General features: G+C 42.1%; 3 protein-coding genes across 6 annotated transcripts; 2 read left to right on the forward strand and 1 right to left on the reverse strand.

Moving 5' to 3' along the window:
* Positions 1–373: 373 nt before the first annotated feature.
* On the forward strand, positions 374–6,713 carry tepsin (TEPSIN adaptor related protein complex 4 accessory protein). Its single transcript, XM_047608154.1, has 13 exons — positions 374–830; positions 1,200–1,272; positions 1,716–1,807; positions 1,896–1,989; positions 2,100–2,167; positions 2,264–2,345; positions 2,730–2,801; positions 2,883–3,074; positions 3,158–3,341; positions 3,514–3,627; positions 3,735–3,813; positions 3,901–4,035; positions 4,127–6,713. Exons 1-13 carry the CDS (start codon positions 792–794, stop codon positions 4,793–4,795), a joined length of 1,893 nt encoding a protein of 630 aa, XP_047464110.1. The 5' UTR covers positions 374–791; the 3' UTR covers positions 4,796–6,713.
* Positions 6,714–6,756: 43 nt separating this feature from the next.
* Positions 6,757–8,933, reverse strand: si:dkey-21c1.1 (uncharacterized protein LOC100150256 homolog). The gene is made up of 3 exons (XM_047608172.1): positions 8,790–8,933; positions 8,308–8,416; positions 6,757–8,038 (listed from the first exon to the last, which is right to left on the reverse strand). Exons 1-3 carry the CDS (start codon positions 8,804–8,806, stop codon positions 7,781–7,783), a joined length of 384 nt encoding a protein of 127 aa, XP_047464128.1. The 5' UTR covers positions 8,807–8,933; the 3' UTR covers positions 6,757–7,780.
* A 314-nt stretch (positions 8,934–9,247) lies between these two features.
* Positions 9,248–13,268, forward strand: LOC125021956 (archaemetzincin-2). 4 transcript variants are annotated; one of them, XM_047608166.1, is made up of 7 exons: positions 9,248–9,392; positions 10,698–10,986; positions 11,257–11,430; positions 11,599–11,727; positions 11,937–12,100; positions 12,193–12,369; positions 13,061–13,268. In XM_047608166.1, exons 1-7 carry the CDS (start codon positions 9,282–9,284, stop codon positions 13,223–13,225), a joined length of 1,209 nt encoding a protein of 402 aa, XP_047464122.1. In that variant the 5' UTR covers positions 9,248–9,281; the 3' UTR covers positions 13,226–13,268. The 4 variants fall into 4 exon arrangements, with proteins under 4 accessions (XP_047464122.1, XP_047464123.1, XP_047464125.1 ...); XM_047608167.1 differs by lacking the exon at positions 9,248–9,392 and adding an exon at positions 9,511–9,570; XM_047608169.1 differs by lacking the exon at positions 9,248–9,392 and adding an exon at positions 9,559–9,687.
* Positions 13,269–13,329: the final 61 nt, after the last annotated feature.

Here is a 13,329-nt window from a genome sequence, read left to right on the forward strand (position 1 = left end):
TCCCTCAGTTTTTATCTCGTTTGTACAATGTAATGGAAGTATTTATTGTAATTTTAAACTTTAGTGTATAGTTTTATAACTGATGTGTTCTTTTATCCTGCACTACACTGTACCACAGCGACAAAATAGGTGAGATAACAATGCACATTGTGTTTTTAATTGAGGCACAAAGCCGAGATGTGCTCTATTATTAGATGCTTCACTGATAAACTGGGTTTCGTTTCAGTCTCAAAGGTACCCTCAGCACAATAACCCTGCTTATTTATAACAGCATTACATTTGTCAGTTCCTACCTGGTCCGCACACTGTGCGAAAAGTTCTGGGAAAAGTCTCATTTTTTCCCTGCTGCGACTCCAGACATTTGACCCGGACATGGTGCTGCTCAGAAGTCCTTTGGTGTTTTTCAGTCTGCGAAAGAGAATAACTCCAAAGCAAAGGCCGCTTCACAGATTGTTAAAAAATTCTAAATACATCTAAATGAAGCAAACATATCATCCTGCAGATGAAGCATTCATGAAAACCATGGAAGGCGCCATATTGTTGACCCTGTCATGGAGAAAACCTCCAAACGACTATTCTGTAATATGATTGGCTCATATTTGTGTCAATCAAACTGTCGCCCTCGCTTTGCAGGAGCTGATTCGCTAATATCCAACTTCAGCGTAAACCAGGAAACCAATAGACTAAAGGATTGTTACCAAGTGATCTCTGATTGGCTAGCTGTCAACTCAAGCCCCGCCTCCCCCGTACATGGAGGAAGATGAGTAACCCGCAGCTAGGACTGCTAGATCATGGCAACATTTATGGAGCGACTAGCCTTTCTTCAGAAAGTAAGTCATATTTATCATTTATTTCCATTCGAGCAAGTAATAAACAGCTGAAATTAGGTGTTTCGAATACGACTTAGGGTTGAAATATGTGTTTAAATCTGCGAAACTGTAGCTTGCTTTTAGCCTGCTAGCTAACAGTATGAAAAACAAATTAGCTTAATTAATTGCTTATCCATGTTCACTGGACTGGACATGTCAGGCTGTTTAGTTAAATACCATGCCAAGTTCATTATTTGTTCAGAATACGTTTCTCTGTTAAGCATTACGCAGTTCAAATGTTTTGAGGAATATATGAAATGTACATTAATGGAAACTAAATATGTCAGAGCCCTTTAAGCCTGTCTTAATAATCTCTTTTACCAATGCCAGGTGCCCACCCTGATGAAGGCCACAGCAGATGATGAAAACCCCTGCCCTGGTTACCTTTTCCAAGAAATTGGAAGTATCCTTCAACAGCAACTGCTGTGTTTGAGTGAGCTATTTAACCTACTGTAAACTCTGAAGGCGGTACAAATACATATTTTGGTCCCATATGCAGGTGTCATTTAAGTTGGTGATCATTAGCCCACTTTGATAGTGTCCTATGGGTAAATACTAAGGAAAGTTAAGTAAAACAATACGCTGCTATGTCCTAACCTGTAGCCCATGGCATAGATTAGTGACAATGTTACTAAAAAAATAATTATTGCGCTCTCTATTGTTTTAATGTTGTTGTCGCAAAAAGACCTAAAGTAACTGCAGCTTTCTCAGTAAAAATGTATACTTTAGAACCCACACTTTAATTTTTAATCCAAAAGCAGGACTTACCTTTGCCAAAAGTTTCAAGGAAAACATTTTTATATAGATATCAGATGCGTTATACCTTTAACGCTCGTCACACTGTAGAAATCTCCCACGAGTCTTCAGGCTGTGGCCAGTGTTTACTGGAATACCTTCTGGAGAGGCTACAAGTGGAGTCTTGTCATGTCAAACTTAAGGTGAGAGGACTCAATGAGCTTCTCAATGCCTATAAGGTTTGTTTTTGTTTTGTTACTCGTCGTAAGTAACTTCAATTTCTGTTCTCAGGTGCTGAAGATTTTTGTCCATCTCTGTGGTCATGGCTCAACACATTTCCTTACAGAACTCAGAAGGAATTCCACCTTCATCCAGCAAGCATCAGGTTAGATATTAGTCGCTTGGGCTCTTAGCTCCATTTAACTCTCACGGCTCTGTGGCTGATTGGTGACTGAATATTCATCTCATTTGTTGTTGCATATTTTTCTCTTTAAGTTTATAGTGGCCCTCCTGATCCCATCCATGGCACAGCGCTATACCAAAAAGTGAGGAATACAGCACAGGTGAGACAAAGACTTAAATTTAGCATCATATCAATATATCAGTTGTGCATCTATGACACGAAGTTAAATCAAAAAGTGTTTACTTTTCATTTATAGGAAGTGGCCCAGTTACTTTTCACAGATGCAATTTCAACTAAAAGTAGTGTGTCTCCACCCAGCGTAGCCCCTCCAGCCATGGGTGAGTAAAAATAAGAAAACTAATCATGACCATACACAGCACTCACCTTTCACCGATAATGTCAGAGAGTTATGCAGATGTATGCATTTATTGAATCTAAGGCAGTATTTAATCTGAGCACTTTGACTGTGTCATGTATAATATTTACTACTAAGATCTATGACTTTTCTGTTGGCTAATGAAGGATGCTTGCAACCTTTTGGAGCTTCTCCTTAAGTATCGTATGCAATATGTCAAAATGTACATCACCTGGCTAGTGCTGTACAGTATGTGACATCAGTGTCCATCTAAGGAATTCATATTAGAAGAAAATTAATCTCTGTAGGAAGCCATTTTGTCAGTGATGTACCTTGAACACAGAAGATCTCCTTTTTTTCCGTGCAGGTATGGGATCAGCAACATCCCACAGGTCAGGAATGCAGGGCTTTGGATACTGTCCAGGGAAGCAGGGGACGAGTAGGTGTCGCATGCTTCACAGTTTGCACAAATCAAATGATTGTAAGCTTCCACACAAACATCATTGCTTCTACCTTCCAGTGGGCAGTGATTCGCTGCTAGATAAGATCCAGAAAGCTGCTGAAGTTGTGGCAAGTGCTGTTCTCCCTCCAATGGAGCAGCAGGGAATCCGTCTCCATGACAACCATTACCGGGCCGTGGTGGCGCCTTCTGCGCCCATAGAGGTGGCCGTGCCAGCGTGTGCTTACAACCTGCCTGCTCGTAAACCAAAAGGTCAGATATTATTTGCTGTGATGGAAATCTTTTGATTTTTTTTTAGTGACAATAATTGACAACACGTGTCTTCACTGCACCAGTGAACCAGCGGTGTCCGGGGCAGATAGGAGGCGGCTGGGAAGAGACCGACAGCGGCAACAGCTCCTCTCACAACTCTTCTCAGGACATCGCTGCCAACAGCAGGACCTCAGTGGGCAGCAAGTCAGCTGGTACTGGGAGCCAGTCAGGGGCCAGCAGAGAGAGTAGTGGAGACCTATCAGAGCGGTCAGTGAAAAAATGATCCTGTGCATTTTCTGCAGCTTTAATCTCTGAAAATCCTGTTGGCAATTTGCCCAAATTACATAGTTGAGACAGATTTTTTTATTGTCTTTAGCAAAATTAGCAGGAAGTAACCCACATTGCCTCAGTTTGTACTTGATGATTGTAAATTCCCCAGAGTGGAAGCCTTGCAGTTGGGGGACTGTGGCCAGGAGATGGCGCTCATCAACAGACTGACCGAAGGTTCCAAAGTTTTCCTGTCCAGAGAAGAGAGCCAACACTTCATCAAAGAGTCAGTGTTTCCAAAAGACTAAAGCTGATTATTTATTTATGAGCACATCTGTTAACTTGTGGTTGCTGGGATTTGCCACCTGATTTCTGTCTTATTTAATCTGTCAGGTGCTTCATTCTCAACTGCGAGGTCGTGGTGGAGTTGCTCTCAAGCAAGCTTCAAGATCCCTCATACGCTGTTAAGATGGTAACAACAACAACAACTTAGTAGATGCATTTTCTTTATGATGTTTTACATATTTCCTGATAGCGTGTTGTGTGTCCAATCCTGCAGCGGGCGCTGTGTGCTGTTGCATGCCTCATGACCTCTGACCTCCTCTCTCTGGAACAAATGTTTAGTGCTACTCAGCGTAGACTTTGCCAGCTGAGTGAGGGGCCTCCAGGACCTGTGGCAAACAAAGCCACCAAGGTAAGAGAAACTCCGCACTGTGAAAACTGACAGGACTCACAACAATACTCGGAATCAGGGTGTATTTCTTATGCTTATCTTCTTTTACCAGATCCTACGACAGTTTGAGGCTCTGATGGGTGGACCTTCACATGCTGCCAGGCAGGATCTGGGGGACAGTAACCATCAGACTACATTTAATCAGCTTACATCTTCACTCAATTTACACTCTGTCGAAACCAACCTCAAAGTTAATCAGCCTGAAACCCCCCCTGGGGATGCCACACACCCACCAACTCACCCATCCTCCCCTTCTAGTCTGGACCTTCCTCAGAGCTGCTCCACAGTGGAGCTTCTGAATGATGGTAGCGAGGAGAACCTTTATCCCATTCAGCACGAGTTGGTGGAAAATGAGGAACAGCCAGTCAGGACTGCTGACTTACACTTATCTGAGGAAGATCTACAGCTTACCAGAGACAAAAGCACCTCTCCCTCACCTGAGCCCCAGAACAAGCCACAGCATCTGGGCAAACTGTCCCTATTCAGTGGTATGGAGCTGGTGACCAAGGGGAGGCCACTGTATGAAAGAGATACATCCCAGAGAGAGTTGGACAAAATAGACAACAGCTTAAGAGGTAATCAAACTGTGCATAACTCTGACTGTCCGGTGAAATCCTCTACAACTTGCATTAAATCCACTGAGGACAGTTCATCAGTCAGCGGTTCTGTTGACTCTGACAACAGTCAGTCTTTATCAGCGTTCTCATTTCTCAACTTTTGACCACCGACCAAGTTTTTAGAGCTGCAACTGTTACACTTAAAACCAATGATGTCATCATGTATATCCTTTTAGAAATCTATTTTATTTTCTGAGATTTGCCCTGTAACGTTGTAACTCTATATACATAGAAAACAGATTCCAGTTGTGCTTGGGTTTTCTTATCAGTGTGCCTCCCCAGAAGCTGTGTTTGAGCAGCAGGCAGGGCCAAGAGACGGAGATTTATTACTGTATGTCTTGTAAACTACAGATGATGGTGATCTGAAGTCAGTATGAGAAGCTTGTCAAAAAACTTTAGCTATTTTGTGTGTTGGCTGAGGTTTCATTTCTTTAAAAGTATTTAACAAGTAAGGTTGTCTTGGAGTAGATGTTACTACTCTGCCTTACAAAGTCAAGAGGACATTTCTAACACAAACAAAGAAGAAAAGTGTTTTAAGGTTAAGCCACCAAGCTAACATGATGTGTCTTGTTTTATGGTGTGTCTCACACTACTTGGGACTCGTGTCACTGGCTTTTTAGTCAATTCAACATGTTGAATCAGGAGCCATAGTTCCTTGATGTCAGTTTGCTATGTCCATTCCTTTGATTTCCAAGTCAAAGGCGCAAGGTAAACACAATTTCACAAGACTAAATTGAAATATATGATTTAAAGGACCCATGTGTTGGATTTAGTGACATCTAGTGGTGAGGTTGCAGATTGTATCCAACTGAATAGCAGGTCGGAGAACCTACTTTAACCGTTGGGTATTGCACCACCAAATTGTTCATGATAGTTCTATGAAAAGCCGCTTTCCCAGATTTGCCCTGGAATAAATAAAGTATCTATCCATATATCTATCATGTCAGACTCGGTGGAAGAGGCTCCTATGCACTGTGAAGGGCTCATTCTAAGTAAACAAAGACACACTGATTAGTAGCTGCAGGTGGTCTTACACTAAAGGAAACATTATCATGGATACTGTATTACATTTCCGCACTGCTCCTTGAAAGGAAGTTTAATCTAATAAAATCACATGACTGCATTTTCTTCACTTTGCTAAGCTAGGCTAGTTAGCTTTTAGCTGCATTGGTTTATGTAGTATTTTTTGTTCTGTTGTTTTATTTGCAAACCCATGTACTATTGGAGCATAGAAATAGAAAAAAATGTGGGTGACTTGGCTTTTCTTAATGCTACATCAGCAGCTATTGGCTAACTAGCCAGTGTGCAGCCACTGATGTTTTGTTTTTACATATGTTTCATATTACACACTAATAAGTCCTAATGTTGACGTGTCAGAAAGTCAGATTGTCTTCTGATCTCCATTTTGACCAAACGTGAAGTTCCTGTGTTTTGACTTTGTATGGCAGTGCAGACGGTTGCTTTATCTCAGGATTTCTTTTAAGTAACAACCTGCACCTCCGCAGCACAGCGTGAACCTCTTGAGGGAGAATTCCTCAACTTGTGATTTGCACTACAGTTGCTTTTCTTATGAAGTCTTATCTACAAATGATAGTGGTCTTCCATTATTTTTGGTACTAAGCTATTATCAACGTTAATAATTATTTATTAAGTTTACCCTGTATTGACTCATGTATCCATAAGAGTGGTTGTAGTGTGCATGTTTAAAAATTAAGGGGAACTAATGCAGGAACTGATTACTGAGATATTGTATGTGCATAACTGATGTATGGCATCTGTGTTTAAAACATATGTAGTCAGCAAACTACAAATATTTGCAACTTCAAGAACAATCATTGCCTTTACTCTTTCAACAGTGGTTTCAGTTACATACAGTAGTGCAGTGTTGACTACTGTACACAGCCAAAAAGTAATTCAACCTGCAGGTACTGTAATGAACACCACAGCTGTATTTTGTTCAGTAAACATAAGCAATTCTGTTGAACAATAAAACATGCTGTATTTTTGTTACAGCACCAACTACACCATTTGATACCCTGTATTTATATGCAATATGTTGCAGACATCACTTTTAGCAACACTTTATTTCAATGTTTAATGATTTGGAAAATTACATAACAAATGAATCACTTTCACATTTTGCATTTGCAACACAGTGTACTGGTCATATTAAACCATCCATAAACAAGTATGGCTGACAGGCTTATGACGAACAGATACACAATGCGTAAAATGTTAAAAGTAAACACCAGGTTCTAAATTCTACTTAGAGCATTTTTCGAGGGCTTGTTTTTGTTGGAAGCACTGTGCTGAACATACTGCTGCCTGAGCTGAAGTCTCCAGTGCCTGCTCACTGCTCTATAATTAACCAGGGTCTAATCTAAGGTTGGTTTTTGGTGGTGAGGCTCCTGAAGAATCTCTGTTCCTGTACCTTAAACCCACTAAACTACCACACCAAGACTTAAGGGTCATTAAGAAATAAAAACTTTGGTTAGAGAAAACAACTAAGGCCTAAAATGTTCTTAACTAGATTGTTTCAATAATGCTCCTTAGGAGTAAATCTGTTGGACTCCATCAACTTACTTTTTGAACTCCCACTTCACAGATAGCGCGACTGACCTCCCCAGTCGACAGTAAACAGAAGGAATTATTGAGTAAAGTGCTAAGCTTTATTTAGTTTTGCAAGCACTTTGGATCATTATCACACTTTTCTTGTGATTAGCACCAATGAAAATGTCCACGCATTGACGCACGCATGTAAAGAGACCGATACCTCTTTATAAAGTGCACAAGGTGCGCGCACACACACACACACACACAAACACACGTACACATCAATACTGCACAGAAAACCACAGTGGCTGGGCCATGGAAAGGCGGATGTGCTTATGGTCTTGACAAATGGTACATGTTGAGGTGGGCATGAGCCGTTGTGCCCAAAATCTGTAAACCTCCCCACACATCATCCCCTTACCCCCTGACCCAAGTGTGTCGCTTGAGGCTTTCAAGGAGGAGCCATCATGATGTCAGTAGTGCCAGCACTGATGGGTGAGGGAGAAAAGGGTCAGAAGAGAGGTCAGAGGTCACGGTCATGTCGAGCCTGGACGACCCCTGGTCTGCAGACTGCTGAAGTGCGCCTCCCTCAGGACTCTGTTGATGTAGTCGTATGAGACACTTCTACCGTCACCATGGAAACCGTGCTGCAAAGAGCTGGCCGAGTCTTCAGGCTTTGGGCTGTGGGAGTGCTGGGTGATGCAGTTGTTCTGGCTGTGTATGCATGGTCTCGTGGTGGCCACTATTGCTCTCTCTGGACTACTGATCCCGTTACTGCTGTCGCTGCTGGAAGACTACAAATACAGAACAGAGAGGGGGGTCTGAACAGCAGCTTCATGGATAGATGCAGAGGCTGTAAATAAAACATTGTGAGCCTTTTCTGACAGCGGTACACTGCATCTATTTATATGCCTGACGCCAAGTCGCGTACTCTATTTGTAAATGGCAACAGCCTATAGACAGAACAAATGTTTTATCACACACTCTCAACGAATACCAGCAAGTGGACCTTCATGCCTGCGTGAGGATTTAAAGATGAATGTAAAAATCAATTCCGTCTCACCTCAGAGTCCAGATCTGACACAAGAAGGGAGGGACCCCCTCCTCCTGACCTCTTGGCCTGAGGTCTCAGCTGTTGGTCCTCTTCACTGTCACAGCTACGGTGTCGTTTCCTGCACAGTAAAGAAGTGAAAGGAACCATGAGATTATGTGACAGAAATGACGCAGAGAGAGAGATTGAGCACATAAAGGCAGAGTATTAGAAAGAGAAGAGGGACCAAAAATAGTAACACACTCTCAGGCAGTTACATGATCAGGCATGTGACACTCCCATTCTAGGGATGAAATGACTATTACACCTTCACTATGGTCTATGTAGAAACACTCAGATTGCATCAATTGACTTATCTGACAAGGAGTTTGACTTCAATTTCAATTACTGCAATATGTGATTTATCCACTACGAGACGTTACAATGCTGGTCGATGTAACGTTGCATGTCATGATGATCCTGCAATGAATAGTATAGTAAAAATGTTTCATTACCTGCTGTCAGTCAGCATTTCTGCAGAGTTGAAGGGTTCTTTTTTTGGCAAAGAGAAAGGTTGACACTTCTTGTCAGCCGGGCTGAGATGTCTCGTCTTAAAGCTTTGGCTGTGTTACAGCTCCACGACCATTTCGCTGAAGCTCTGTATGGCAAGATCTCTCCTATCTCATGGGAAAGTGCAGGGTGTGTGAGAGCTGCTATCTCCAGCCGGCTGAAGCACTGGTCGCCGCAGTAAGGCACGAACCTCAACTGTGAAGCTAGTTCAGACCCGTCACCGCTTTGGGTCCCGTCCGCCCTGACAACGTTTCGATGGCGGTACAACCTGCCGGTGAACAGCTAGCGAGCTAACGAGCTGGATATTCACGTTTACGCAGTGAAATCTCGGAGAACTCCTGGCATGACAGCGAAAAGGGAGCAAGCTAGCCCGCTAGCTGCTACGATGTAACGCTCTGACAGCTAGTTGTCAAGCTAACTACTTTAGCTGCTAACTGATGCTAACTGAAACTTCTTCCGCTTTCGTATTTCGTCCACTTGCCGTTAACTGTGGCGAGTTGTTGGTAGCAGTCAGACGCACAGCTGATGACCAGACAATTACATTAAAGGTAAATCCAATTTAACGTCTTCTGAAGTAAGTTCACCGATACTCCCGAGTCATTTTGTGTACCGCTACAGTGAGCTTGTCTTTGGTTATTTTCCTCCCTAAGAAAGTAGCCCCGCCCCCTGTTTACATGACGCCACCGCCCACGGCTTCCGGTGTCAACACTGAGCTGTTTGGTTATTGTATGTTCCAGTTTTTATCCTTTCCAACGAGTATGCAAACTACATTGTCACAGAAGAAGAAGAAGGGTTTTATATGCAAGGACAGGGAGCTCTGCTGTCGCGCGGAAGTTTACCAACGTGAATACTTAATAAGAAATTTCATTTAGCATTGAGCTAACCCGATATCAACAATGTCTCTGTTGTGTCCTGGCAGGATTTTAGACGGGGCATATTTAGTTCTCGGTACGTGTTTGTACAGAGGACAGGACAGTTTAGTTAACAACATAGTTAGATACATTAAAACGACTTTACTTTTGGGGGCGTTCTTGTAGAAGTAGTAAGATAATGGTAATGCTAATAAATATTCGGTGTTTACCTATTTCCGCTAACGTCTGCCTACCCTTATTCGGTTGTAGACTAGTTTATAGTTTCACGTATATATGACAATTAATCGATGTGGCCAGGGCATATTCAAGTCTTCAAGGTCAAATTTAATTAAAGATATTCCATTTGCATTTTAAAACACTGCATTTTTTACTTGAGAGTCAAATGAAAATGGTTTTGAGTACTACACACAAGAACACATAGTATACGTAATACCATTCACCCATTAAAGCATGAAAGTAAAAACAGATTGATGTATCATTAGTAATGCAAATTGTCTAAAGATGCTTTTCAAAACCATTCCTGAAACACCAAATGACACGAATAACAACAAACGACAACAAAATGGCAGTACCAAAAGGAAGGCCTTGGGTAGAGGCCAGTCCATAAATGGCAAGCAATATCGCCACAGCGCAGCAATACTAGTATATGAATTTATGAGTTAGTAAGTCTGCACACAGCAAACCAACCATTTCTTGTGTCTTCCTTCTAGTTGTTTTCACACAGGCAATCCAAAACACAACCCTGGTGGCTTTAGATTAAAGTGATTAGGGAATATTTGAGGGGTTGTTTATAATCGTATATGTTTGCTTGAAGACTTGTGCAGTGTTCAGCTGTACTATGGATCTTTGTGTTTGGCCAGTAGTTTTTGAACTGAGGTTAGCAACAACTTGGAGTCAGTTGGAGTCAGTTGTTGACTTTTGACAAAGGCGCGTGAACCAGCACATAAAGCAAAATGTTAATGCTGTGAATTTGTCCTGCAGATGAAGGTGATCCAGCACACTCCAGAGACACTCCACACAGCTTTGGTCTCTAATTCTGGGGACTTGGTTAAAAAGTACAAAAAGTATACGAAAGGAGAAAGACGCCTTCTGGAGGAAGCATTCAAACCGGGGCAGCCGGATTCCCTTTTCCAGCCCATCACTGTGCACTCTGACTCAGACTGGATCCCAGCTCACCCGGAGAATCCTCAAGACTTTGAGTCATTTTATAGAGACCCTTACCGCAAAACTCCCAATGAAAACCGCAACACTATTTATATTCAAACCATAGGTGAGTATAACGCCTCTGCTTTCCTCGGTTTGCTGGTGTTTTCACAGTACAAAAGCTTTCAATCCATTGACATTTGAGCATATTTATTATTTCTCTGTCTTTGAGAAATAAACCTGCCCTCAGTGACTAAGACATGCAAGGTTTTCATTGAGCTGTGTGCTTTACAGATGGTTTTGGCCTATCTTGTATGTTATAAAGCATTTTAGGGACTCCCATGTGTTACAGGTAAACATGTTTACTTGATCTAACTCTGCAATATGTTTGTTATAGGTTCCTTTGGAGAAGGAGGGCCACAGACGGACCAGTATGTGGAGTGGCTCAAGGACTACTCCCAGGCCTTCTTCTATGGGCTTTCAGTCAAATTGCTGCCATCAGTAACTGTGTCCGAAACAGGATGTTCTTTCAGGGTTAACAGTAACTCACACAACCTTCAGATCCTCACCGGTAACGCAGAGAGTTGATTTCAATCAATCAGTTTGCACTTGATTTGTACTGAAAAAATGTACATTTGGTTTGAGGCTGGGCTGCCTCTTTAAGGGTGAAACTGCAGAAGTATTAGCTTGAACTTTCACCATTTGTTTGATTATATTTTTGTTTCCTATTGAAATTGAGGTGACCTGCTTCGATTTCTGGAGAAAAGAAAACCAAAAGATGCTTTTTGCATTGTTGGAATCACAATGATTGACCTCTACCCCAGAGAGTCCTGGAACTTTGTCTTCGGACAGGCTTCTCTCAGCATGGGTGAGGATTTACTTGCTCTGTGAGTAGTAAGGGAAGAGAATCAGTAATGTCTTAATCAGTAAAAGTGTTTGGTCCAAGTACTACATAGATGCTGATCTGGTGATGTAATGCAGCTGAGTAGCCACTAGATGATGCTAAAGAGATATTTATTAGAACATATTGGTGCTTCTCTTCCTCGTGTACTGAATCCTTTTTGTACATATATACAGGAATGGGTGTTTTCAGCTTTGCCCGATATGATGACAACTTCTACTCCAGAAGTTATGCTGGTAGACTTAAGAAAGGACTTAAGCCAAGGCGAGGGGACTATTCTGTGTTTGAGGGATACTACACTCCACCCATCAGCAGCACTCTGCTGCTTCGATCCTGCAAGGTTGTTAAGAAACTTCTCCACTTGCTCAATTTCAGTGCTATGAACCTTTGTGTGGTCTAATGTGTACTATAACGCTAAGTACTTCTTTCCAGACTATGACCCATGAGATTGGCCATATGTTTGGAATACGGCATTGCCAGTGGCTGAACTGTGTCATGCAGGGCTCCAACCACCTCGAGGAGTCAGATCGTAGGCCACTGGATTTCTGTCCCATCTGCCTTCGCAAACTACACACATCCATTGGCTTCAAAATAGCTGAAAGATACAAGGTAATGAAACAAAACGACTTACAATGCACTGTAGAAACCTTGGGCTGACTAACCTATATGGAATGCAGTCATCATTGTCACCACAAGTTACAGGTGGGCTCTTCCTGCTTTGACTTTTCAAGATGTCCAAAAAACCTTTAACTGGAAGAAGGTGAACAGGGAACATCATTATCATTATATAATTCTGTAGTACCGACTCAAATGTTCAGGAGGTCATGATCAACTAAAATAGCACAAGTTCATTTGGGTATACACGCAGATGCAGAGCTGGGTCAGGAGTTCACACAGTGTATCACATGTCACACAAGTATTTCAACCCACTTTCTAGCAGCATGTATGCACAGCGACGAGAATGTCCTCAGCTGTCTGCCATGCTTCGGTTCACAGGGAGTCCTTAAAGCAAAATGAATTTTAAGCTCAACGTGCTGAGCTAGTAGATGCCGAAGGAGACAGACTGTTTGACAATGACGGCCCGTGCATAGAAGGGATCATTTTTACTATGGCAACTGCATTACAGTAAAGCAGTTTTCTGTGACAGGTGAACGAACAGTTCCTTTAAAGAGTATTCAACCTGGAGGGATTTCTACACATATTTATTGTGAGCTGACAAAAAAATCAGTTCACCAAACTCACAGAGTCAGGTGTTTGGTTCGCTTCGTACTCAGTAAGTCAGTATTTATGTGTTCAACAGGCCTTACTGCGATGGATGGAAGAGGATCAGAGTCAGACATCAGGAGCAGAGAGCGCCTCGGCCAGTCACACTGCACCCTGCTTTCCCAAACCCACAGAGGCCTTTCATCCATCCACACAGTGGCTCCGCAGGTGTCTGGGCATACTGGAGGAAGACCAGCTTTAGTAACTGTAACTAAATAAAAATGAGTTTAGATTTGTTTTCTAAATTGTAAATGAAATTTCTTTATGTACATGAAATATACTAAATATTATTAAGTATCTATCGTC

The sequence above is a fragment of the Mugil cephalus genome, chromosome 16 (assembly GCF_022458985.1).
Source record: "Mugil cephalus isolate CIBA_MC_2020 chromosome 16, CIBA_Mcephalus_1.1, whole genome shotgun sequence".
Taxonomy (NCBI): Eukaryota; Metazoa; Chordata; class Actinopteri; order Mugiliformes; family Mugilidae; genus Mugil; species Mugil cephalus.

Excerpts from the sequence above, each read along its gene's own strand:
- si:dkey-21c1.1 (XM_047608172.1), bottom strand. Across the intron at positions 8,039-8,307 it reads TGTCAGATCTGGACTCTGAG|TCTTCCAGCAGCGACAGCAG; the intron begins GTGAGACGGAAT and ends CTGTATTTGTAG.
- LOC125021956 (XM_047608166.1), top strand. The coding sequence starts at position 9,282 with ATGCTAACTGAAACTTCTTCCGCTTTCGTATTTCGTCCACTTGCCGTT. Across the intron at positions 9,393-10,697 it reads ACCAGACAATTACATTAAAG|ATGAAGGTGATCCAGCACAC; the intron begins GTAAATCCAATT and ends TTTGTCCTGCAG. Across the intron at positions 11,431-11,598 it reads CAACCTTCAGATCCTCACCG|GTGACCTGCTTCGATTTCTG; the intron begins GTAACGCAGAGA and ends ATTGAAATTGAG.
- tepsin (XM_047608154.1), top strand. The coding sequence starts at position 792 with ATGGCAACATTTATGGAGCGACTAGCCTTTCTTCAGAAA. Across the intron at positions 1,808-1,895 it reads CTTGTCATGTCAAACTTAAG|GTGCTGAAGATTTTTGTCCA; the intron begins GTGAGAGGACTC and ends TTCTGTTCTCAG. Across the intron at positions 2,168-2,263 it reads AAGTGAGGAATACAGCACAG|GAAGTGGCCCAGTTACTTTT; the intron begins GTGAGACAAAGA and ends TTTCATTTATAG.